General features: G+C 45.9%; 1 protein-coding gene across 1 annotated transcript; it reads right to left on the reverse strand.

The window, feature by feature from the left end:
- Positions 1-53: 53 nt before the first annotated feature.
- On the reverse strand, positions 54-24,631 carry sdc3 (syndecan 3). Its single transcript, XM_034294831.1, has 6 exons — positions 24,145-24,631; positions 5,997-6,090; positions 5,212-5,426; positions 4,627-5,139; positions 4,154-4,355; positions 54-3,289 (listed from the first exon to the last, which is right to left on the reverse strand). The coding sequence occupies exons 1-6, from the start codon at positions 24,202-24,204 to the stop codon at positions 3,123-3,125; spliced, it is 1,251 nt and encodes a 416-aa protein (XP_034150722.1). The 5' UTR covers positions 24,205-24,631; the 3' UTR covers positions 54-3,122.
- Between the last annotated feature and the right edge of the window lie 1,509 nt (positions 24,632-26,140).

Raw genomic sequence — 26,140 nt, forward strand, 5'->3', positions numbered from 1 at the left:
AACCCCCATCACACCCCATACCCTCAGCCAATGAAATCACAGATGACAGTGTGTCAACCAATACGGTATTTTATTTGGAACAGTGGCAGATTAGTGGCAGGACTGTCGCGCGGAGGTCCGCCCCCTGGCGCCCAGCAGCCAATGACAGAAACGCCTTAAAAAATGCAAATGTATAAAAACAGGATGGTAACAGCAAACATAGAGTGGTGTGGCCTTACGCAGGCTTGGCACACACACACACACACACACACACGCATACATACATACATACATACACACCTCTTATTTGGCTATGTAGACTTATATGGGTACAAACACGTGTTAACAGTTGAAAAATACGTTTAGAAAAGCCAGTTTGTGTTCAGGTCAGTTCTGTGTGTCTATATGATGTGATGTCAGTAGGTCTTGCTACAGACAAACGGACTGTGATCGAGAGATAGCGTGTGAAAGCGCAAACTAGCCCCACACTCAGCAGTGAACGAGCGAGACACACACACACACACGCACGCACATCTACACAAGATGTTAAACAAGAGAGTTAGGTGTTCACTGCTCAAAAGGAGGGGGAAAAGTAGGTGAGGTGTATACACACACACACACGCACACGCGCGCACGCGCGCAGGGGCAGGGGTACAGGTGTGACTACCTGACTATGGAAGAGCGTCAGAACTGCTGGAGCAGGTAAAATACACACCTGCCGACAGTACATTCCTCTCTGAACACACCCCTCACACTCATGCACTCCCTCACATGCACTTGCACACACACAAACACACACACACACACACACACAGACTAGTATAGTTAGACTTCCATGCAGTTGTTCTACAGTACTGAGTATATTAGAAGCTACTAGTTCAGTCGTACTGGTGTGTTGGTTATTGTTACAATCTTAGATAGGAAGCCCCACCCCCAACCCAACCTACCCAAGAACGACTCCTACTTGAAGCCACTCCTTCCCATCCCTCACAGTCCCAAAGACGCCCACCCCCCCCTGACAGACAGCCAATGGAAGAACGGAAAGGAAGCGAGCATGCAGGGGATTGGATAATATACGCCTGTGCTTTTACACAAACGACCTAACTCGAAACCAGCAACTGACCGATCACTAATGTACTGAATCCACCTAGTCTGATGATATGTCGAGTGAGTGATATGATTTATATATGTATTTCGTCACTGAAGCGTAGGTGATGTTTTTGTGTGTCTGGGTGTGTTATTACGTGCATTTATTTATATGTGCGTGTGTGTGTGTGTGTGTGTGTGTGAGCGTATTCTTGTGTGTGTGTTGAGAGCACAGCTCCACAGATTGACATGATATAGATACAGTGATCATGTGAACGGTTAGAGTGAAGACAGAAAAAGGATTTCAAACAATGATATTTACATATAAACTTTTGAAACCGTTGAATACCTATCCTCCCGTTTGTTCGAGTATTATCATTATTATTATTATTTACCAACCAGCCTGGAACATTGATATATTACTGATTATTATTACTATTCATATATCTAATCACCTTTGTACAGAGTAAAGGAGCAGACCATACAGCTAGCCGTTAGCTCTGTGTTAGCCTTACAGCTCCAGGGTCCTATTCATTGAGACACATAACTGAAAACGTTGTAAAACCCTTTGCAATGTATTGGCAGAATTCACTGGACATGTCCAGGTAGTCCTTTCTCCCTGCTTCAGTCCGTTTTCTTCTGTTTGGTGTCTAATGAATACAATCCAGAGACGTAGTGGAGGATAAATGCTTGTAAACCGTGATTTAAATACTGCTTACTTGGTGAACAGTGTTTAGATCCGCTACACATCTAGTACTATGTTAGCGTTGATATAGCATGAGCTAACATCTGACCAGCCTTCATCGCTTCACTTACCCATCATTTTATACCACTACATCCCTGGTTCGAATCCCTTGCTAACTACCAGTGAATGTTCCCACACAATCCTGAGGTTGTTTGAGCGTTCCTCAAATCAGATTGGCCAAGTAGAGAGAGGGGTCCAAGCAGTGTGTGTATGTGAGTTTGTGTTTGTGTGTGTGTGTGTGTGTGTGAGAGAGAGAGAGTGTATGTGTGTGAGCACCAGGACAATGGAAGGCACTACAAATGAGACCTTTCCTCTAATCATGTGACCCCATTGTGTGTGTGGCCAATCAGACGTAACGTCTCTCCCTCTTCCATGGTTCCATCTCCCCCTGGGTTCCAATCTCAAAGTAGACAGCCCCTAAATTCTACACCCTCAGCCCTCAAATGAATGCCTTTTAAATTGTCACATTCGAGTGAACTTGCTCTTGCCCCCAAGCCAGGGAGATTTATGACCGGAGTTGGGAAAAACTCACTACAGAGTGGCGACCTCACAAGAAGTTCGACTTAATTTTGGCGTTGATTGACTTGGACGGTTCGCGGACATGGGCGTTAGACACGTGACTACAGTTTGACCTGAATGTTAGGTGGTATCTTAACCTGTAAGTGTGTAAAGTTGTAAACTGGTCCAAGTGCCAAGGCGGCAGCTTTTGTAAATTGGATCAGCACTTAAGATGGCAATCAAAACTGCATCCGGTCTAGATAAGGATTCCCCCCAGCGCAAGTGGCTGATGCTAGTGCTTAGGGGCTGTCTGTTTTGCAAATGGAATCTAGCCTCTGTACTCCTCCTTCCCTCTTTCTCTTAGATCTTCCGCTTAGTGGAACAGACACTAGATTAGCATTGGGCTGAAACACAGGATAAGAGCGTGTGTTTTTACAAAATTATCAGATTATTACATCAGAACAATAATCGTATAATATTAATAACAACATTTACTTTAAAAAAATGTGTGTCATGTGTTTAGGATGATTTTTTTCTGCTTATATATATTTTCCTCCCCCCCCCCCCCCACCTTTTTTGTTGAAAAGAAAGTTCTGAGTTCGTGGAGAGACAGGCACTCTCAGGAACAACTGGCATGGAGGAAACGAGAGAAGCGAGGGAGTAAGAGATGGCAGAGGAATGGAAAGGAGTGGTGAGACGACGGGACGTGAAGGGATGAGCATCTCATTCGTTCCCTCTCTCCTTCCTCTCACTTGTTCTCTCTCTCTCTCTCTCTCTCTCTCTCTCTCCCTGTGTGTGAGAGTGTCTCTGTGTGTTATGCGTAGAACTCCTCCTGTTTCTCAGGTTTCTGGTAGGTGACGGTGGCCTGCTTGGGTTCCTCCAGTGTGTAGCTGCCTTCATCCTTCTTCTTCATCCGGTACACCAGTAGCATGACCAGGAATGCTGCGAAGAGGGCTCCCACCACACCTCCCACTATCACAGCTGCCGGGGGGGAGGGGGCAGGGGGCGGGGGGGGGCAGGAGAGGGGGGGGGGTGGAGGGAAAATGGTCAAACAATGTAGAGCTCATTTTCTCAATAGGGCATAAGTGGAGGAGTGTGCAAAGAAAACAAATCTAAGAGGAACATACATTAAAGTAATACAAGGTGGTTGAAGTGGCCTTCTGCTGTCCACCAGGGAAATAGCCAATCACAATGGATTAAAATAGATTTAAATACCTCCGTGGAAGGTCAAATAAGTTTCTTGAGAACCAGCATATTCAATGACCACTTCATCCACTTCAGGCAATGCTAAACATATCAACTGACGCCTGTCTTTGTATCATCCACCTCACCCAACAGTGTGGTGCCGTCACAGACACCCCACATAGAAACTACATGGTACCCGCTAATGTCATGAGTCACGACCATTCCTCCACACTACAATTAGGTGCCACTAAGACATACGACTCGTCACGTGTAGCTTACTGTTACTGCTACACACTACAAACGGGGCTGTACGGCCGTCCAGAATATGGACACGCCAAAAACACGCTAAGCCTTGCAATGACTCCTGCTCTTTACCAATCACCACGAAGTCAGCGAAAACCACCGCCACCAGGCAAGCAATCAGAATGGCTGGGGGAGAGACAGACAGCCAATCAGAATGAAGACAGAAAGGCTATGTCCCGTCAGAAGAATGAGGCAGACATCTAATCAGAATGAAAACAGAACGGCTATGTCCCATCAGAAGAATACGGCGTGGAAAAGAGACAGTGGGTGAGAGAAACAAAATGGAAAAACATTTGCTGCGGGTGGTTTGATTAGACAGGCGGACAGATACTGAAGGAGTTAGACAAGTGTCCTAACCTATCAGAACTTCTTTCCTCTCCAGTATGTTCTTCTGGGGGAGTTGAGCCGCAGAACTTCCTGTGTTGATGGTGTTGCCAGTTAGATCGGGCTCCGCACCAGACTCCACACCGCGGCCGCGACCAACCTCGTTGCCCTGGCGCCGGTCCTCCTCACGGATCTCAAAGTCTCCACTGGGTCCGTTAATGCCCAACTCGTTATTCTGTTAGAAAGAGACAGAGGGAGAAGGCAAAAGAAGAGAGTGAGAAACACTTCATTAGCACATTAGTTTAATCTACACATCAGATGGAGAATCCGAATAAAATGTCACATTATCTCCAGAAGCTGTGGAGCATTTCAGTTCATTTATCTTAATTCTAAATATTTACGTCATTATTAACGATGCTACTAACGAGGAGCAGTTCTCTTAACGAGGCCCACCTGTGTGTCTCACTACATGTGATAGACACACACACACACACACACACACGTACCATTGTCGTAGAGGGTGTTTGGCGGCGGGTACTGCTTTCCGTGGGCGCAGCTTTAGTAGGCTTGTTCACAGGAACTTTTGGCCTGAAGGAGGCAGTGCTAGATCTCTCAGTGGGGGCTTGACCAGTTGTAGTGGGCTGGGCTGTTGTCTCGGGGATGGGAGTGGTTTCAATCACTGTACTGGTCACTTCCTCATCCTCTGTGGTGGTTTCCATAGGTGTGCTCGTGGTAGAGTCTGGGGACAGGTAAACGTCCTCGTCCCCCTCTGTGGTACTTAAATCCTCCACGCCACTAGAGGGTGTTGCACTCTCTGCCCAAGGTGTTGCGGAGCTGGTGGTCGCCATGGGGACAGCCGCAGGGCCGCGAGGAGGGATGGTTGTCTGGGCGGCTCTCACCCGCTCTCTTTCACGTTCCCTTACTCGTTCCCTCTCTATTTCCCGTTGCCTCTCTCTTTCTCGTTCTCTCTCCCTCTCCTTTTCTCTCTCCCTCTCTCGTTCTCTCTCCCGCTCTCGTTCTCTCTCCCGCTCTCGTTCTCTCTCCCTCTCTCGTTCTCTCACCCTCTCCAGCTCCCTTACTCTCTCTCTCTCCTTCTCCCTCTCCATCTCCCTCACCCACTCAATCCCGCTCTCCCCCTCTCCCTCCGTCGGCAGGGGGGTGGGGAGGGCATCAGGGTTCGGGCTGGGCTCGGCTGCAGGTGGGGCAGAGGGGGCAGGGCCAGTGGCCTGGGTGGTGGAGAGGGGTAAAGGCTCCTCAGTGGTGAAAGACACGCCCACCGCAGTAGGGACGGCCTTCATCTCTGGAACTAGAGAAACAGAGGGAAGGAGAGCGGCGAGATGTAAAACAAAATGTGAATGAAACGTTTCATCAAAAAGGGTGAAGAAGACAAATGGAGACCAAGATACAGAGACAGAATGGCTGTTATAAAAGCTGAGACAAAGAAAAACCTTTAACAAAGAGGATGGATTAGACGTGTGATTGAAGTTATGGTTGTAATTCTACACACACACACACACACACACACACACACAAACACAAACACACATATAGGCTTGTCTGCGTGATCATCTGATCTGTGTGTAATCAGATTACATTAAATAAGATCACTTAATCTGGGTGGAGGTCTGGCTACTGTATGAGTCCAGTTTCTGCATCCTGGTCCTGTGTGTAGTCCCTGTGTGTAGTCCCTGTGTGTAGTCCCTGTGTGTAGTTTGTCTACAGATTAGAGATTGTCAGAGGGGCAGCCTTGAACGCCACAAATGTGACCTCTTAAAGCAGCAGGCTAACACACTCAGACACAAACATTCGAATATAGGCAGTCGGCATGTCCAAACATGTCCATGTACAAACAAACACACACAGACTCGTCACTCACAGCCAGATCCAGAGCCCGAGAAGAGATCTTCATCATCATAGAACCCATCTACAGAGGAACCTTCTTCATCTATTGAGGCACTCCAGGTCTGACCCTGTGTGGGGGGGAGAAAGAGAGAGACAATGTGGTTCTTTAGACAGATCACTCTTAGTTTATGTTGTCCATACTCATTTATTCAGAGAATACCTACTTAGACTCTAATTTGCGAATAACAAATTTAAAGAAGAGCGAAAGGCAGCACTTTCCATTTGAAAAATGGAAAGAAACCATTTGATTCCATTAACAAGACAGTGGACAGGGCATCACTTTCTCTCCCTTGCACACGAAAGACTGTCAGACTGTTTTATTGAGTTTAATAACTGAGCACTATTGAGTTTTGAGTAGCATGTACTATTATAGCCTCTTACCTGAAGCCCTATGTTTTGCAGGCAATCCTGGTTGTTAGTTCAATAGCTAACAGCTAAGAGGTGAATAGACCGGTTTGTTGATAATATTCAGGCAGAGTATTTGGGATTTATTACAACGCGGGTCACATTTGTATACAGCCCAGAAAACACAATTTCAGACAGTCAGCTGAAGACTAAACAAGGTAAGAGACGTCTCAGACCAGCCTTGACACCACAGACAAAACAAACAGATACGCTAGAGCCCGGTGTATCCCCCGATTTACAAAAAGGCAGACAACGATACGATAAGGACACGAGCAGCACACAGCGTCTGTGCACGTGTACGGGTCCTCACGCCACGCTGTTACCGCGTGGTTACCATGGGAACGATACAACTCCGGAGTTTGGCGTCAACACACCTTGGTTTCTGCGGTTAAAGGGGGAGGTCAATGACCAAGTCAGAGTGCCATCGGCCTAGCTCGTTTAAATGGCAACCCTTGAATGTATCAATACATTCATCAATTAATCCGTAACACGATGCTCTTATATACAGCCCCCCCGACCCCGCCCCCTCCCGCCCCAAAAGAAAATAGGGTACTTGGCATTTTAGACTACTGTTTTACAACAGGAGATGCAAAATATACTTGGAGTGGTTCTACCACTCTGATCCCATGATGGAGCTGTGATAACCTAGCGAACACCAGCTCAGGTCAAAAGAAAGCTGACAGGGTGAGCTGCCAACAGCCACCATGTCCTCACCTTAACCCTGACTTTCCCCAGGATGGTTAAGACTCATCCGGCTGAGGACTTGACCCACTCCAGGAGGCTTGAGAGAAAGGCGTGGTTAAATGTCAGGTGACACACGGACACAGTTAGCCCTAACAGGTCCTGAAAGTGACTCTGGATATGAGCATCTGCTAAATGCCTGAAATGCAAATGTGTTGGGTGATTTTGGGTAGATATTGTAGGTTTGGAGTAAATACTGTAGATGCACTATAAATACAGTGTATTCATTGTAAATATAGAAGAAGTATTGTGTATAGATTTAGGGTAGACACTGTAATTTGATATTATATGGGGAAGTCCTACCAGCTAGCTGACTACTGTTTAGCAATAAACTGTATTATCTATTGTATCCTATCTTAATGTCAACCTGAGGCTTCTCTAGCAGGCAGGAAAACACACACAACACACACACACACACACACACACAGCTACTGTACTCCCCCTGCTTTGTCTGCCTCCAGGAAACAAGAGGAAACCTGATGCCACTGAAAGCCAATAAAACCATTATGGAATGTAGAAACTAGAACCCTGACCAGCACATGGGGACACCAGCTCAGTCACTATGGACTACAAACCAAGTCCATTCACTCTATTTGACTAATCCTGGGACACTATTCTCTGTAAACTACTGTCAGAACTATTGCCCTTTGTATATTCATATTTATAGTATACGAGACAGCAAGTTTTAATAGTGGACAAGCTATAGGGTATGTATTATTATTATATACAATTGGGCATGTAGTGTTTTATATATGGAATGTAGTGTATAATATAGGGTATTTAGTGTATAATATAGGGTATGTAGTGTATAGTATAGGGTATGTAGTGTATAATAATGTGTATGCAGTGTATAATGTAGGGTATGTAGTGTATAATAATGGGTATGCAGTGTATAATATAGGGTTTGAAGTTTATAATATAGGGTTTGTGGTGTATAATAATGGTTATGTAGTGCATAATATAGGGTATGTAGAATATAATATAGAGTATGTAGTGTATAATATAGTGTATAATATGGGGTATATAGTATTAATAGTGTCCTATATTGTAGAATTTAGTATTGTTCTAGCTGTAGGGTATGAATGTATTCAATGACAAAGCCAGAGTTTTTTAATGCATGTTCTTTAGAAAACTACTTGATGCTGTTTTGATTCTCGGGGAAAGGTCTGCAGAGATTGAAAAGTGATGTAGGAAGTCCCATAGACGACTGAACCATTCTCTTACTGCAGGGTCGTGCCTTCTTTTACTAGCAAACCCAACAATCAGCCAACAGTGCAAAGAGCTGAAAAGACATCTCATGGTGGTGGTGTTGTGTGTGTGTGTGTGTGTGTGTGCGTGTGTGTGTGTGCACGCATGTGTATGTGTGTGTCAAAGGATCTGTTTTACAATGAGGCCTGTTGCTATGGGCTACCTATGCCTTCTACAAAAATTCCCATTTCCCAGTGAGGCAACAACAAAAACACACACACACACAAAACGTATACATGTACAAACACAAAACTTATACATGTACACACACGGCTGTAACTAAATAGGCAGAAGTTACATAACAGCAAATAACCCCAAAACAAGATCAAAACAGACTGTTCCAACTCCGGCTCTCTCCCACCTTCAATCCCTTTATCTGCACCTCCCTCCTTTCTTTTCCATTATCTCTCTCTTTCATCTGTTTTCTGCCCTATCCATCCCTTTATCTGTCTTCTCCTCTTTATCTCTCTCCTCCACTACTGCTCTCCCAATCTTGTCAACAACCCCACACTGCCTGTCCCCCTCTTCCCCCTCCTCCCCCCTCCGCCCCCTCAGGCTAGCTGTCCCCTGAACCAGCTTCTCACACACCACCCCTTATTTTACCTACAGACACACACACAAAAGCATGCACGCACACACACACACACACACACACACACACACACACACACACACACACCAAAGCAGGTGCAGTGTCTCACGCTTGCTTTGTTTATTTGTGTTCAGTCTGAGTAGGTATGTAAGTAGGTTATGTCTGTGCATGCGTGTATGGGAGACAGCGTGTATGGCAGACAGTGTGTATGGGAGACAGTGTGTATGGCAGACAGTGGGGGAGGCAGTGTGTATGGGAGACAGCGTGTATGGGAGACAGAGTGTATGGGAGACAGTGGGGGAGACAGTGTGTATGGGAGACAGCGTGTATGGGAGACAACGTGTATGGGAGACAGTGGGGGAGACAGAGAGATAGACAGACATTGTTTCCATCTGGGTCCTCTGTGCTTAACCCCCCCTAGCCAGCCCTCCTCTCCATCCAGAGGCTCAATGTACCAGCCTGAGTTACATAAGGAAAGGTATGGTTTGGTCTAATTCTAATTCTGGAACATCTAACTGTGTGTGTGTTTAATTACAGGGTGTATGTTGTGTCACTGTGTGTGTGTGTGTATCCACTTGTGTCTGTGTTCGTATGTACCAGAGCACGTAATCACAGGGTGTGCTTTTTTTTTTAATGTGTTTTTTTGGGGGGGGTGAATACAGCCAAACCTTCAGTTTGTCTGCCCACAGAGAGACAGTTAGGTAAAAACAGAAGGCTGGCACCACTGGACACACACACACACAATTAATTTTAAGCATGTACTATTTGTCATATGTACGAACTATGTTGTCTTATAAAAATCTCCTGAGGTGTAACTTATCTGGATCACACGGATGCTTAAAGCAGCAGCTGAAAAGTAAAGTTTCTCAGGTGTCTTCAGGGTTTCAATGGGAATGTAAATTGCCCTTATGCTGCACATACAACTCACTGCTATGTCTTCTTTAAGAATGCTGTGTAAACTTAGCTGGCTAACTGTTTCATCCGGTTTTGTGACATAGTTTTACCCCTCCGGACCCAACCCTTATTCAACAGAGTACATTGTGTACATTGATGCAGAGAGATTGGTAGTTCATAGAACAGAACATCCTATATACGGCTTTCTTGCATGCATGCAGCCCCAAATCTTAATGCTACCACCTTTATGCTTTACAGCCAGAATTACAGAGACCATTGAGCTATGAGAATATTTCAGTGAGCTTTAGGGTTGAATATGACATTTTTTCTCCATTAGTAGATGATCCGTTTTACCGTGGAACGATGTATTTCAAACTGCTTGAAACGGTCATGGTAGCCCCTCCCAGGCTTATAGGCATCAATCTTTCAACTGGGGCCTCCTCTAGGTGTTTTGATCTTGGCATGATGATACCATACACCCATATGGTTAAGACCAAACCAGACCAGGTTTCTCATCTTTATGGAAGGCTGGACCCTTCCAAGTTACTATCTAATGTTTGTCTAGTCAAATATGTTGGTTCACCTAATTCAAATTGCATCCATGTTCATTTCAATTGCATGAAGAGTTTCAAAGAATATTTTTTGTGTGATTTCTTAAAGCTAAGTGGGTTACCTTTATCAGTGAATGTGGTATGATTTAAACTTTTTCACATGACTGTATGTATAAGGTTCACTTAAAACTGTCTTAGGTTTACAGCGCGTGTCTGTGTGTGTCTGTGTGTGTGTGTGTGTTTCTGACTGGTTGACACTGCTAGCTCTCTCACAGAAACAAGAAGCTATACTGTTATTCACATCAAAGGACTTCCCCTGGAATCGGAGCCCCCTCGAACACACAGTCTGCTACACATGACTAGGGGCTAGTGCTTCTAAGTCAATACTCTGGATGTGTGAACTCCACACCAAAACTGCTGAAGTGCATTACAGTTCTCCACTCCCGGCAGAATATACTCCACAAGTGATTCCGATAACTGCACGCTGGTTTAGTGATTTTATTATTGTCTCAAGCAGCTGCATTTATCAGGAGTCTGCCAGGGTTGTAACGGTCCATAAAATTGTGCAGATTTCTCAAATTCAAATCTGAACCATGAAGCCCGTCACACTGGTTTTTGATTGTTGCCCTCAAGTCAGGGACTGATTTAGACATGGGATACTAGGCGGTGCAATTCATTATCAGGTAGAACAGAAAACCAGCATGATCAGAATCTCCAAGGATAAGCTTCTATTACCCCGGCCTATATTTTTGCAGAGGCTTTTATCCATGGAAATCAAACCCAAACCATGTCGTTGCCAGCACCTTGCTTTAACCCACCGGGCTTCATCAAGCGGACTAGCACACACATCCAATAACTCGCCCTCTTCTGTCCGTTGCAGACCCACTCTTCTGTCCGTTGCAGACCCACTCTGCTACAGCTCTCTCTTTTCCACCATCTAGGTCTTCTGGGGTCTAGTCACACCGCTGCTGTTTCATTTAGATTAACAAGAATTTCTGCAGGATTTGCGTCGCCAATACACTTGTGAACATCTAAACAGTCACCCGTCACCTACCAAGGATGTACTTACCCCCCACTATCACTGCAGTGCAAATACACTGAGGCGCCAATGTCCGCTGTGACGTAGGAGGTGTAGGTTCATTAATAAAACACTTGTAGGGTGTCACTGACATAGGTTAACTAGCAGGCTAACTCTACCTCTTCTGACACAAACAACTTGCTTAGCTTTTGATGACACATTTTCAACTTTGTGCGTTTGCCACCGGTGAGTCCCTGCTGTCTCACTTGGGCCATTGAATGAGCTGGGTGGCAAGCCTTGGCTTGAATTAAGGACTTCATAAAAAAACTAAGTAATAAAAGACAGACAGGAAAATACTACCAAAAAACACTGACAGCTACTCTCAGGAAAGAAAAGAAAACTGTTACAAAAAAAGATAAAAGTATAAATATATATACATTTAGTACAAAAAAAAAAAAGTCTGAAAAGTCTGAAATGTCATAGACGACAAATTGAAAGAACAGATTAGTTGTTGCCAGAATGTGCAATTTAGCCTATAAACACAAACTATTATTATTCCTTTTGTACGCAGACTGAAATCCCATCAATAAACCTTCCGCTTCTTTTTTGCCTGCTGAAAGGGCTGTGGGGGTAAAAAACAAAAATTCAAGACAGTCATTATTTCAGCATTCTCACAGACCCTGTTGCCAAAATAAAGGTACTAAATGTTTGCGCATTACCCTCTGTTCTTTCACAGGAAATTGTTCAACTCCTCCTTAATAGGTGATGAAAACAGCCCCCACAGTCTAAAATAATTAATTGATTTGAATATACTCTAGTTCAACTACTACCACACTACTGAAGTTATATTACTAGTTAATCTACATGTAATTCACTGTGTGTGTGCGCGTGTGTGTTTGAGGAGCGTGACAAATGACCAAGTCATTTAATCACTGGCCACCTTCAGCAGAGATTAACATAGAAGCCCTTTGCATGCACAAACAGAAGCAAAGCTAAGAATGTTATTACAAGTTTTATTTAAATGAACAAGACTTGTTGACAGATTTGCATAGGAGATAAAAAAGTGTTTACAGTCCAACCGGATGGAAATGACACTTCCTGCAGCTACTGAGGTCTAAAGGTGATGTGTTTGTAACCAACACTATTGAGCTAGTTACAAATATTGTATGCAACTAGCACTGAAATCTCACACTAGCACTGCAACAATCCAACTGTGACCAGCAACAGCATTCGTTTGACGGAGAACACCATGTTAGTTACCAGACACACAACTTAATGAGTTAAAACGCCTTCCAGGTCAGTGGTCTTTCCAAAGCACCGCACGTTTGAAAAATACTTCTCTCACTGCTACTGTGAATCAAACATTTTATTTACATTTTGTGTTGATGTTATTTAAATGAAATGGCTTAAGTTACAACTGTTGTAATCTAAACGGGCTCTGAGTTTCAGGGGAACCAGTATCTTAATCTTGTCACAGTAAACGGAGAGTAAAATTAGTGGGAGAGGGAATCCGGTGCCAGTAATGAAGGCTTAAATGGTTAGCCACATCTTAAGCCGCCAGCCTGTGTCTGTCTGGCAATTGGTGGGTGTGAATCAGGAATCAGTGGTGGGACAGCCTCTCTATGTTTATGGTTTGGCAGTGGTTGGTCAGGGCAGAACACACTGAACAGAAGAAAAACTGGGGCCAATACACCCTGCTTGGAAAGACAAAAAACCTGTCCGAAACAAAATCCTGCCATAGGAATCAAACGATCAGACAGAACCAACAGAGAATTTTAATCAAAAACCCCAAACTAGAATGTATTCATTATTATTAATCAAATTGTGAGTTTGACCAATTCCATTCCCTTTGCTTATGGGGCTCTGGGGTCCTACCCAGCACAGTATTTATGTAGATCTACTAATGGCACTTATCCACTGCATGGTACCAGTTTGCCTCGATTCTACCCGCTTTGGAAGCTTTTCCACTGCATGGTACCAGCTTGGCTCGACTCGGCTCACCTTTTCTGCTTTTCCACTGGCTAAAGGTTGGGATAGTACCTGGTACCAGATACTTTTTTTAGTACCTGCTTCATCGAGGTTCCAAGCGAGCTGAGGCAATACCCAAAGTGACATGGAAACACAGAAGACTTCTGATTGGACAAGAGTGACTCAAAGTGTGCAGTAAAGCAAAACAAGCAGGAGGAGGCGCTGCGGCAGTTTTCCAGTACAGGGTACTATTTGCAGTGGAAAACCAACCGAGGCGAGCCGTGTGGAGCAGAGTCGAGCTGGGAACATGCAGTGGAAAAGCTCCCAAAGCGGGTAGAGTGGAAGCGAGTAGAGTCGAGCCGGTACCATGCAGTGGAAAAGCGACATAAGAAGCTAAATTGCTCAGTCAGGTCAAGACCCTGGTGAGGACAATGAGCAGACAGAAGAGTTTCCTTGAGAGAGCTTTGGACAATGTGAAGAGATTATATGGTTGCGAAAACCCACAGTTTCATCAACCGTCCAGGTGGCTGGTCTCAGACAATCCCGGGGGTGAAGAAATGGGATGTGGTGGTCTTGGGCTGGCGTGGTTACACCTGGCCTGTGGCTGTGAGGCCAGTAAGGACGAGCTGCCAACTTCACTAAAATGACATTGGAGACAACTTATGAACATTCAATTATCTGACTACGGCACAGGTGGACATAGCTGCAGTCAGCATGCATGTCGCATGCTGCCTCAAAACGTGAGCCACCACTGTTGTGTGACAAAACTGCATATTTTAGAATGTCTATTTACTTTCCCAAGCACAAGTAGCACCTGTTTAGAGATCATGCTGTTTAATCAGCTTATTGATATATGACACACCTGTCAGGTGGTTGGATTACCTTGGCAAAGGAGAAAAGGTCACTAACAGCGATGTAAATGAAAATAAAATGTCTGATATTTTATCTTAGCTCACAAAACATGGGAACAAGTTTCACCGCATGTGTGTACATGTTTGTTTAGCGTAGCTTAATTTGCATCAGCATTCATTGGAACCATGCAACCGCAATGAGAAAAGCTGCACTGCAGGGAGAGCTGCCTCCAAAACACCTCAAACGAACTCTAACGGCGTCGTTTACTTGCCGTCTTCCACATGAGAATGTCATTATACTCGCAACGAAAGAGAAAACATCCAGTTAGCGGCCGTGACATGGTAAAAAGGTGCTCGGTAATTGGAGAGGTCAAAGGAGAGGGTCACCTCACAGACGGGCTCCTGAATGACGGTGCATGACCACAGGGGTGTGATCAGAACGCGTCTCGGAGTGCACCATCAGTCTGCTCTGGTCACGGATGGGGAATGGGCAATGCAGCAGATGACAGCTTCGAGGGGCTCCTGATCAACAGTGTACAAACAGGGAAATATGTGTGTCTGTGGGGGGGGGGGGGGGGGGGGGGGCAGTTCCTGGTCTGTTCAGTTCACTTGAGTTGCCTGTGCAGGTTCCCAGACCTCAGCTTATTAAAGCATCTTGGAGATGCCAAGAAATTGTCTGTTTGTAACATGAATGACCCCTTTGCATTAGTATGGACAAATATCCCTGAGGGAGGTTTTCTGACACCTGATAGAATCCATGCGACAATGAATTTGTGCTGTTCTGGAGCCAAAGGGACATTGACATCACCACAATAGCACCAACCTAGACCTCCAACGTTAGCACAATGCACGCCAGGTCTACTGAGGAGAGAGGGATGCAGAAAGAAGAGGGACAGGAGATTGAGAGAGTAGGACAATTGTGACAGAACGAGTACAAGGCAATGGGAAGAGAGGGGATGGATGGGAAGAGAGGAGACAGACGGGAAGAGAGGAGACGGACGGGAAGAGAGGGGACGGGCGGGAAGAGAGGGGACGGACAGGACGAGAGAGGACGGACGGGAAGATAGGGGACGGACGGGAAGATAGGGGACGGACGGGAAGAGAGGGGACGGACAGGACGAGAGAGGACGGACGGGAAGATAGGGGACGGACGGGAAGATAGGGGACGGACAGGACGAGAGAGGACGGATGGGAAGATAGGGGACGGACGGGAAGATAGGGGACGGGCGGGAAGAGAGGGGACGGACAGGACGAGAGAGGACGGACGGGAAGATAGGGGACGGACGGGAAGATAGGGGACGGACGGGAAGAGAGGAAAAAAGGAGAGCTGCAGCAGTCCGACGTATATCTGTATGTAGGAGCCAGCTGTTACACTAATCCAACAATCCAACAGGATTACAGACCACGTCACTCACACACACACACACACACACACTCTCAGACGCACAGCTGCTCTCGGTGTGGGATCCTATTCTATTATATATGACCTTATGAAAGATGCACTCGATGGGTGTGTGACTTACTATGCCTCTCTGCCAATGACGCCCGCACACTCCTGCCTATTCCCACCCTATAATATATACTGTGTGTGTGTGTGTGTGTGTGTGATTGTAGTCTAGCTGAATGGCCCATTTTGCCGGGCCAGTGGGAGGGCATGGGTCTTGTGGTCGTAACTTTTCTCGTGTTACCAAGAAACTTTTCAAAAGGCCTAAAAAATGTGGCCATGTGACAGAGAGCACCCCACAGAGCGGGTTGCCTTTGTGTGTTTGATCGAGCAGCAGAGTGTGCGTGCGCGCGTCTGACAGAAAATGGAGAGGGGGCGAAGAAGGCCGTGGTCATAGAAATCAGCCGTGACCTCTGACCCATTGGGAAGACTGGCCAGCCAGAGGGCAACACAGACCACTCACTGATGAGAACCCTGTGCACGCCAGTTGTCAGGATCACGAGGGAGACATAAGGATGTTCATGTGACTTATACATGACCGAAGTACTGATAAACACCCGGAAGGAGAGAGGCCGATGGGGTTGGAGAGGGGAGAAGTACAGGTAGAGAGGAGACGCAGAGTGATGTAGAGAGGAGAGCGATGTAGAGGGATGAAGGGAGGAAGGAGGGTTGAGGTAGAGGGAGGTAGAGAGGAGAGAGGAGGGAGGCTGAGGGATGTATAGAGGAGGGAGGTAGATGGATATGGAGAACGGGGGGGGGGGATTGAGGGATGTAGAGAGGAGGTAGGGGGAGGTAGAGAGGAGGTAGGGGGGAGGTAGAGAGGAGGTAGGGGGAGGTAGAGAGGAGGTAGGGGGAGGTAGAGAGGAGGGGGGTAGATGGATATGGAGAACGGGGGGGGGGGTTGAGGGATGTAGAGAGGAGGGGGGGTAGAGAGGAGGGAGGTAGATGGATATGGAGGGAGGGGGGGAGGTTGAGGGATGTAGAGAGGAGGGGGGGTAGAGAGGAGGGAGGTAGATGGATATGGAGGGGGGGTTGAGGGATGTAGAGAGGAGGGAGGGGGGAGGTAGAGAGGAGGGGGGGTAGAGAGGAAGGAGGTAGATGGATATGGAGGGGGGGTTGAGGGATGTAGAGAGGAGGGGGGGTAGAGAGGAGGGAGGTAGATGGATATGGAGGGGGGGGGTTGAGGGATGTAGAGAGGAGGGAGGGGGGAGGTAGAGAGGAGGGGAGGTAGAGAGGAGGGAGGTAGATGGATATGGAGAACGGGGGGGGGGGGTTGAGGGATGTAGAGAGGAGGGAGGGGGGAGGTAGAGAGGAGGGGAGGTAGAGAGGAGGGAGGTAGATGGATATGGAGAACGGGGGGGGGGGGGGTTGAGGGATGTAGAGAGGAGGCAGGGGGAAGGTAGGGGGATATTTCCCTGTATTTCTTTAATACAGGGAAGGAAAATCTAATCAGTTCTCTGTAATTCAATCTGTAACAGAGAGAGGCACCAATGTGTCTATGTGTGTGTGTGTGTGTGTGTGTGTGTGTGTGTAGTATGAATGATACATGTGACCTACCTCACACATCCAATCTCAAACACACACACACACACACACACACAGACGGAATAACAGCTCCTGTTGACTTGTGCATTAGAGATATTTTCAGTCATTCAGTGGTCAGTGTGCCTTAATCAGACCCCTGTTGCTATAACCTAGTAGCAGACGTTCAAAGAAATGCTTGAAACTAGATCCCCAACTCTTCTGCATTGTTCAGCCGTTCCAGTAACAGAGGGAGGAGGAGTTAAGACGGTGTGTCCTTGTTAATGTCTAAGAGGAAGTCAGGTCAAAAGGCTCTCCTTTTCCATTTCCCCTGATAACGTGAACTTCTCATTTTGATGCACACCAAGGAGGGGGCTGTTAGTGTAGTTTACACTTTAAATTCCCAGTGGGCACTCAGATATAACTGTTATAAATGCTTATGACAAGGGTATAGTTGTGCTCTAAGGTTAGCAAACTTCTTTCTCTGTAGTATGTTAACCGAGTGATACTGCCTCGTGTCTAGTTCAACTTTTTCATTAAAACAAAATAAGCCGTAAAAATTTAATACTGAGCAATCAAACACTGTTGCTAAAAAACAACTATTATTACAATATCCTTATGCCACCCTGATCATTCTCCCTCTGCCCCCGCTTCTCTCTCTCTCTCTCTCTAATCCTGTCCAGGTTGTTCTGTCCATTCAATCCCTCTCAGCTCTACTAAGCGCTTTAGAAACATGCATTAACCACAACTATCTTTCTACTGCACCTGTCCCTCCATTAAGGTCCCACATGACTCTGGGTCAAGGAACCCCCACCCAGGTCACCCCGAGTTCCAAAAGGATCCTCCGTCAGCCGGAGAACAGGCAGTACAGGTCAATTATGACCAAAAAAATCCCACCACTGTGTCAGTTTTTCCCCCCGCACTGTGGCCCTCAGGGGACTAATAAGACCACCGCTCAAGCTCATACCGCTAGCAACACCAACTAAACCTGAACATGACTAATAAGACCACCGCTCAAGCTCATACCGCTAGCAACACCAACTAAACCTGAACATGACTAATAAGACCACCGCTCAGCTCATACCGCTAGCAACACAAACTAAACCTGAACATGACTAATAAGACCACCGCTCAGCTCATACCGCTAGCAGCTCCAACTATACCTGACCATGACTAATAAGACCACCGCTCAGCTCATACCGCTAGCAGCTCCAACTATACCTGACCATGACTAATAAGACCACCACTCAGCTCATACCGCTAGCAACACCAACTAAACCTGAACATGACTAATAAGACCACCGCTCAGCTCATACCGCTAGCAACACCAACTAAACCTGAACATGACTAATAAGACCACCGCTCAGCTCATACCGCTAGCAACACAAACTAAACCTGAACATGACTAATAAGACCACCGCTCAGCTCATACCGCTAGCAACACCAACTAAACCTGAACATGACTAATAAGACCACCGCTCAGCTCATACCGCTAGCAACACAAACTAAACCTGAACATGACTAATAAGACCACCGCTCAGCTCATACCGCTAGCAGCTCCAACTAAACCTGATTCTCTCCAATGGGCAGCCAGGCACTATCCATAGTATTCTTGCATGGGGCAACTCAGCTTTCTCTCTTGCTTAAGCATTTCTTCATATCACATGAGAACTCCATATAATTGGCAATATCAAGCACACCTCCAGCTGGTTGAGATTAGGGTTTATACAGAACTGTTGGGATGAAAGATTAAGAATGAATTACCTGGTATTGCTGAGACAGTGAGAGGCGGTGAGGATTCATGCATGCGTGTGGCAGTAGCCTGAAAGTATGGAAACTGCAAGCATGTGCGGTGCGTGTGTGTGAGTGGTCTATGGTTTCACAATCCTTTGAAGCTTTGCGTGTAGAGAGAAATGAATGGAACACACACGCACACATACATAATTGCCATTATCCTCTAAAGGCGGCTAAAATGCCATTGAAAGGACCATTTAAAGATCGGGGGCTAAAAGGTTCCCATAAAGGAGTCAATGCTCACGAACACACACAGACACACACACAGACACACACACAGACCACATTGTGTCCCAGAATACATTTTCCCTTTGAAGACCATCATCTATGCCCTGCTATGGCAGACACTGAATATTGACTAATGGGTGTAATTATTAGGCTACTACAGTAAAAGTTGTGTTTCTCAACCAGCAGATAAAGTCATGGGCCTATTGGCCAATAAATTACTGATTAGTCTTGGCTTCTCACCAAGGTTTCAGACACTTAGCATGCTGATGCTGCATTACATACAACACGATTCCCCCTCCCCCCCTCAAATCAATAAAATATTTTCTCATTTGAGAATAGTTTTGGCGATGACACAAAAATGGACGTATGCGTCACACTGCGTCATAAGGACCCAGTCAGGTATCCTCGTTCAAGTGACATCACGTTCAGGTAATCCACAATGTATGTGACACACTGTTAAACAGCATAGCATGTTATATGCAGAACCACGGCACTGAAACACGGTTATCTGTTTTTAATCTCTGCGTGACTGTCTGTGCCCGAGACGGGATTCTTCTATGAAGGAGGGAAAAAGATGAGACAGGGAGTGATGGAGAGGATAGAAAGCGAAAGGGATGTTTTGAGCTTGAGCTTCTAACCTTGTTCACTCCTCAGTCGAGACACTGGTTAAATTATTCAAACACACGCATGCATACAGACACACACGCATACTTTAAATACTTCATTTGAGCCCACAAATCAACTGTACAAACATTTTCTAGAGTCTCTGTATGTGACGACACCTAGGGGTACAAAAGAAAACTCCCCACGATGTTCTGACACGGAGCAGTACCTCCAGCTTCACCCTTGACTTATGTGGGTCTGCAATCTGACGGCCACATACTGTCAGCCAGCGAACGTGGCCCGGAAACCTGACTAGCAGTACCTCAAGGGTGCACTGATAACTGAGGCTTGTTCAGGCAGAATTATGAATGGCTTATTCTTAATCGGGGTTGTCAACAAAGACCAGCTTTCTGTAGAGGTCAAAAGAGCAGGCCATGAATGGCCACCCACCCAAACCACAGCATACAGGAAGTCCCCCCATTCACAGATGAAGTTCAAAGGCTGGATCTATAGACACTTCCTGTATACCAGAACATAAACCCAAGACATACATTTGCACACAGACACACAGATTGGTCTGCATACTGACATAAGGACAGCCACAAACAAATCCACCCGAAACATGTTGAATATTTCAACTTATATCAAGTAAACACTGTCCGAAAAGTTAATCTGACGTTATCTCTCTGCCTTGTCACACTGGGTAGCAGAATTCCAAAATTCCAAACAGAGTGGATCTGATTTCTGGTAGAATGACCACGCCCATCCTGTCTCCTCGTTAACCTAACTATGGAAGCATGTCAGACAGAGAGTGGGAAATGAAGAGAGTATAGATACACAAACGTCACAAAGAAAAACCGCTTGGAAGATAATCAGCCAAAGAAGATAGAGGAAAGCGATGTATACACACACACAGGTTTGTTAAGAGGGTGCGTCGTGTTTCTGGTTTAGGGCTTCGCTATATTTATAGCGAAGCCCTAACATAGTTCCCAGAATGCTGTGTGGTTTTGAAGACTGTATGCTGCTACTGCTCTCTAATTTACTGTCCTGTTATAGAATGTGCAGTCACATGTGCGCACACCCACACACACACAAATTCTCAGGCCTATATAACACATTCTCATGTGCAGGTGTAACACAATAAACTAGCCCCTCCCCCACACATCGTCATTATATATTATGACAGAGACTAAGGGGGAAGAAGAGGCAGGGAGAAGGACTGAGAGAAAGGAAAATAGAACGAGCTATAAAAGACATAAATAAGGAAGGAAAGACAAAAAAGAGGGATAGGTTACAGAGGGAGGTTGAGGGAGAAAAAGAGAGAGAGAACTTAGGGAGAGAGAGATAGCGGTGACAGCAGCACTAGTGTGGTTGTCATAGCGACGGCCGTGGAGAGCAGGTAGAGCAGTGTCTCCTGGGAAATGAGCTACACTGGCCTCCCTCCCCCCTCTCCATCCCTCTCTTTTTACATACCTCTCCCACCCATCCCTCTTTCCCTCTATTGCTCTCTTTACAGCTTTAACTCTCCCCCTCTCCTCCCCAATTCCCTTCGCATTAATCTTCATTGTCGATCTCTCCTCCTATTCGCGTCTCCCTCCCTCCTTTTCTCTTCTTCCTGTGCATCCTTCGCTCCCTCCTCTTGAGAATAAGTGAGCGTGTAAGGCATTCCGCAGTACTGCCCAATTAATGTGGGTTTCTTCATGGAAGTGTGCATGTGTGTTTGTACAAGAGATAAAGACCACTGCAAACACGCAAACCTCGTAGATAGTGATGGATGGATGAAGGGAGGGATCTCCCTATCTCACAACAGACACGCATTTCTTTTGCAGTCCCTTTACGGGAACATGCTGCTTTCTTGTGCAATCAGCCGATGTTACAGGTAAAACAGACAGACACACACAACAGAACCCCTGGGGGGAAACAAGTCCTCACACCACGGTCCATGCCCTTCTCAGTTTTAACAGGTCTGAAAGAACTGGCCATGTGTATATAACAAAGTGATGTCATGCCTTCTCTAAGCACATTGGAGAGAAGAGACATGTTATGCTGAACTTGGTTCACCACCACGACATCAGCTCTGCTGTGTGTCTAACCACTGAACACTAGTTAAAGGGAGCCACAGGGAAGGAGCAAGGCCAGAGCTTGTTTTGAGACCAGGCTCTATAATTGTAGGCAGAAGAACTGTGTGGAAGGGGAAGGACTCTGGACATGACCCCAAGCCTGAAACATGGATATTAGGCTACGTAGGGTAGTAAATGTGGTATTATTACACACAATATACTATGTAACTACATACATATTATAAAACTAATATAAACACATATATATAACAATGATCTGTCAATACCTATCCGTGTGTGTGTTATGGCGAGAAAGGGCCTTTGTCCTCTAAAGGAGTGAGAATTGACCAACTTCCTGTGTCAAATTGCATCTCACATTCCACACTCTCCCTCAATCCCCTACTCTCTATATATAACCCCCTCTCCTTCTGTCTATCCCCTCTGCCTCTTCTCCTTCCTTCATTTGCTCTCTATGAGGGGCTTTGTCTACCATTTCAGGCACAAGAAACTAATTCATTCTCCCGGACCAAACATGATCCTCAAAACACCCTACTTCTCTCACATGGGTACACATAACATAAAAGCTCCCTTGCTTCACACATACACACACAAAGACACAAACCTTTGGAAAAAAACAAACAGGCAGTCACACACGCAACACACTGCCCCTGTGGGATGCAGCAGATGTCTGTGGGAAAGTCAGACTTCATCTAAAACTTGCACAGCAGGAAATGACATCATATCACAGAAAATAAATACCAATGCAGCAGACAATCCACTGAGAATTTAACCAGGAAGCACTGACACATGGCCAGCCTGTCACTGCATGCAGAAGAGATCTGAGCAACCAATCTGCCTTTGAAGTCGGTGTAGAAGTGTGTGTGTGTGTGCGCGTGCGTTACTCTGTCCCCAGGGCAGGGCTGTCTGGGGTTACTGAGCATTGCTGAAATCACCCATGTGTGTCACCTGAGATACACACCTTCCTTCCTGTGTTTTTATATAAATGTTTCTGTATGTGTGTGTGTCCTCTGGGTCAGAGTAGAGAAAGCTAGATCTTTAGCTTAGCTCAGACTGGCCTAGCAGTCGTGTGTGTCTGCAAAAAAGCTACGGCAACAAGCAGTACTGGGAGGTATAACGTCCTTAACCTGTACCAGGAATGATTGTCAGACCACAAGGACTCTCTCCCGTTGCATGAAGTATGCTAAAGAAGGGAAATATAACGGATTTACACATTACCACCGACAATTCTGAAATTGATAATAAAGTAAAACGTGGAGTTGGATACTCCAGCAAATATGTGCGCATAGATTGCATAGTGAATAATTTATTTTGAAATTACACTAATTCAATAACAGCACTTATCACCTAGGAAGGACCAGTTTATATGAAAAGAACAACAACGATATATCTTGGATAGGAGAATATACAGTAGCTTATTTGTACCGGCTGGTGAGTGGGTGCTGGATACGCGTGACGCACGGGTTGGTTCCGGGAGACTCGCGCATTTTTAATCAGTTCGCATCCTCGCGATTCCTGATGACATCATTCCCATCCCTCGCGCACCGCAACGCGTTTCCTCAACCCCACCCACTTCTTCACACACGGTTACCGGAGAAGCCCCGGGGTCTCTAAACCATCCTCAATGGACAGGCCCCCTTTAATTCCCCGTGGGCCTTCAACCGTCCATCGGAAGAAGGCAAACACATATAGTAGGGGTCAACCGGGTAGGCAATCGATTGGTCCCGTTGTGTCCCCTCGCCGCAGTACGGCTAGAGCTAAATGACCGGGAGATGAATGTGGAAGCAGACACCATAGAGCACTTCAGTTAACGAAGAGCCGTAATAACCTCAATTAGCACGGTCTCGCTAATTACACACACACAGCTTCGAGCTCAGGCCTTTAAAAAAAACATGCCTCCGTTTCTGAGACACAAAGATCCGGGGAGACACTGGGGCGGCGAGCCAGGCACGGGAGTCACGGGCAGCTCGCGACCGAATGTGGGTCGATTCCAAGATAAGCTACTACCGATCACCGAACAGGAGACACTGCTACTGCTGTAACCAACCTAATTAACCAAGAGCAACTCTTGAAATATCTATCGTATAAATATCATACGATATATGGAACCCTTAATCCTTGTTTTTCTAATCCGCTGACTTGAACAGGAAGAAATGGAACAATAGAATACATTCTCGTGCACTTACCATCGCGGAGTGGGTGAGCAGCGCCGCGAGGAGCGCCATCAGACACGGCGGCTGCTTCATGCTGTGGCCGGGGGCGGGAGCCTTCACCTGGGAACAAAAGCTCTTCTCTCCGCTCTCGGTATTCGGTAGGCAGTAGTCTCCAACTTCAGAGCACGCAACCCCTGTTCGAGAACATCCGACTGGCGTGTATTAATCCGTCTGGACAAAAAGCTCAACCCGCTCTTGTCCTTCTCCGGTAATGTAGCCAAGATTATTTTAAAACGAGGGGAGAATATTTCTTCCTGTGAGAGAGTATTTCTTATTAATTTTGTCACCCTCTCTTTGACTTTTTGTGCTGGATACGTGATAGCTTTCGTCACGTTAGGTTGACTACCAGGAGACGCCAGACCTCAGCTCTCTTTATCTCTCTCTCCTCCCCCTCTCCGCTGAGAGCAGGATGTTCCGTATGGCGAGGTTGGGAGAGTCTGCAGAAGGAACGACGTGTGTTGCTCGTGTGTGTAGCCTACAGTGTATGTAAGTTAGGGGGTATCTCTTCTGGCGGGCGAGGCGAGGATGCCCCCTGCAGCCTTGAATAGGCACCCGCAGGCTGACCCCCCCCACACACACACACACCTGAAAGTAAACGGGGGGGTGGGGTGGGGGGGGCAAGCAGGTAGGTATTGCACATTCCACATAGCAGGATCGTTACTGCAATGTAATAATAGTAGGGGCCAGAGCCAGGGGATCAACATTTACTGACGCTGACTTCAGCGCAATTCGCTTTAACCGCCTTGCTCATGGGTTAACCGACGGATTTCCAACCTTGTCGGCTTGTGGATTCGATTGAACAATACTCAGTTACAACGCTAATTACCGCTTTATTATCAGCGTTACTCAGAGTCACCATGTGCCTAACAGAAACCAATGTGGATTAGTTACTGCCACCGTTTTCCAACCGAGAAGTAGGGCAACTGATTCAGTCATGCTTTAAGAATATCCACACATACTAACACCGTAAACTACAATGGAATGTTTATTTTTTGTGCATATAAAAATAAACCAATTTGTCTAATACGGGTCAATCAGCTGTTTGTATATATTTTTGGCTATATGGGCTTTCTACTTAACGTCCCTGACTAAATAATTTGAGACAAGGCATACTGTCTTTCTGAAATAAGTTAAATCATGCTTAGGATTGGGCATGTGAGGACAGGTTCCCATGAGCTCCCCCCCCTTCCAACATTTTCTCTCATCTGTTCTTTGTTCCGCAGTCCAGCAGGTGAAAAGTTGATAATTCTTTCTATTGACACACAAAGCTAAAACATCGACAAACAGTTGATTCTCTACTTCCACAATTACATTTAGGCCTACTTCCGTCGATGGGTAGGAGCGTTTCCCTCTTTTCGATCCAACACTTTTGATAGGCCTAGTTAAAAACACTCAGAGCTTTAATTTGTAGACGCACATTTTCCACGAAGATGCTTAGTTTATTTTCTCCTCACTTCACATCCAAGCGCTGTGCTCCCGGCGACTCTACAGGTCTTTGGCCGATCAGATTCAGATATCCGACAAGGTACGCAAAAGCTTGAATTTTCATCTTGAACTTTTCATTCTCATTTAAATATTTAAACTTGGTCTGACAACTCTACCAATACTTTTTCAATATAGAATTAACATAAATTAATCAATGAAACTACTGGATATATTAAATTGTTACGCTAGGACTACATCTCTTCTGTTGCACATACAGTGTTAATAGATCGTCGCGCTTTATTCCTACCCAAGTCCAGCCAGGAAATAAAATTGTGACCTGATTACAAAAACTCTTCCTAGCGACCAGATCAGGAAAAACAAACAGGCCCCATACACTTTAACACACCTCTCTGGATCAAGCGGGGCCACTGCTGATAAGTACATTTAAAATGTATTACAAAACACCATAGACAGGCCTATTCCCAGGTGTATTACCCTTATCCTAACACAAAGTAGTCATATGATGAGTTGATGCTTCCCTTAA

This window comes from Esox lucius, chromosome 10, assembly GCF_011004845.1.
Source record: "Esox lucius isolate fEsoLuc1 chromosome 10, fEsoLuc1.pri, whole genome shotgun sequence".
Classification (NCBI taxonomy): Eukaryota; Metazoa; Chordata; class Actinopteri; order Esociformes; family Esocidae; genus Esox; species Esox lucius.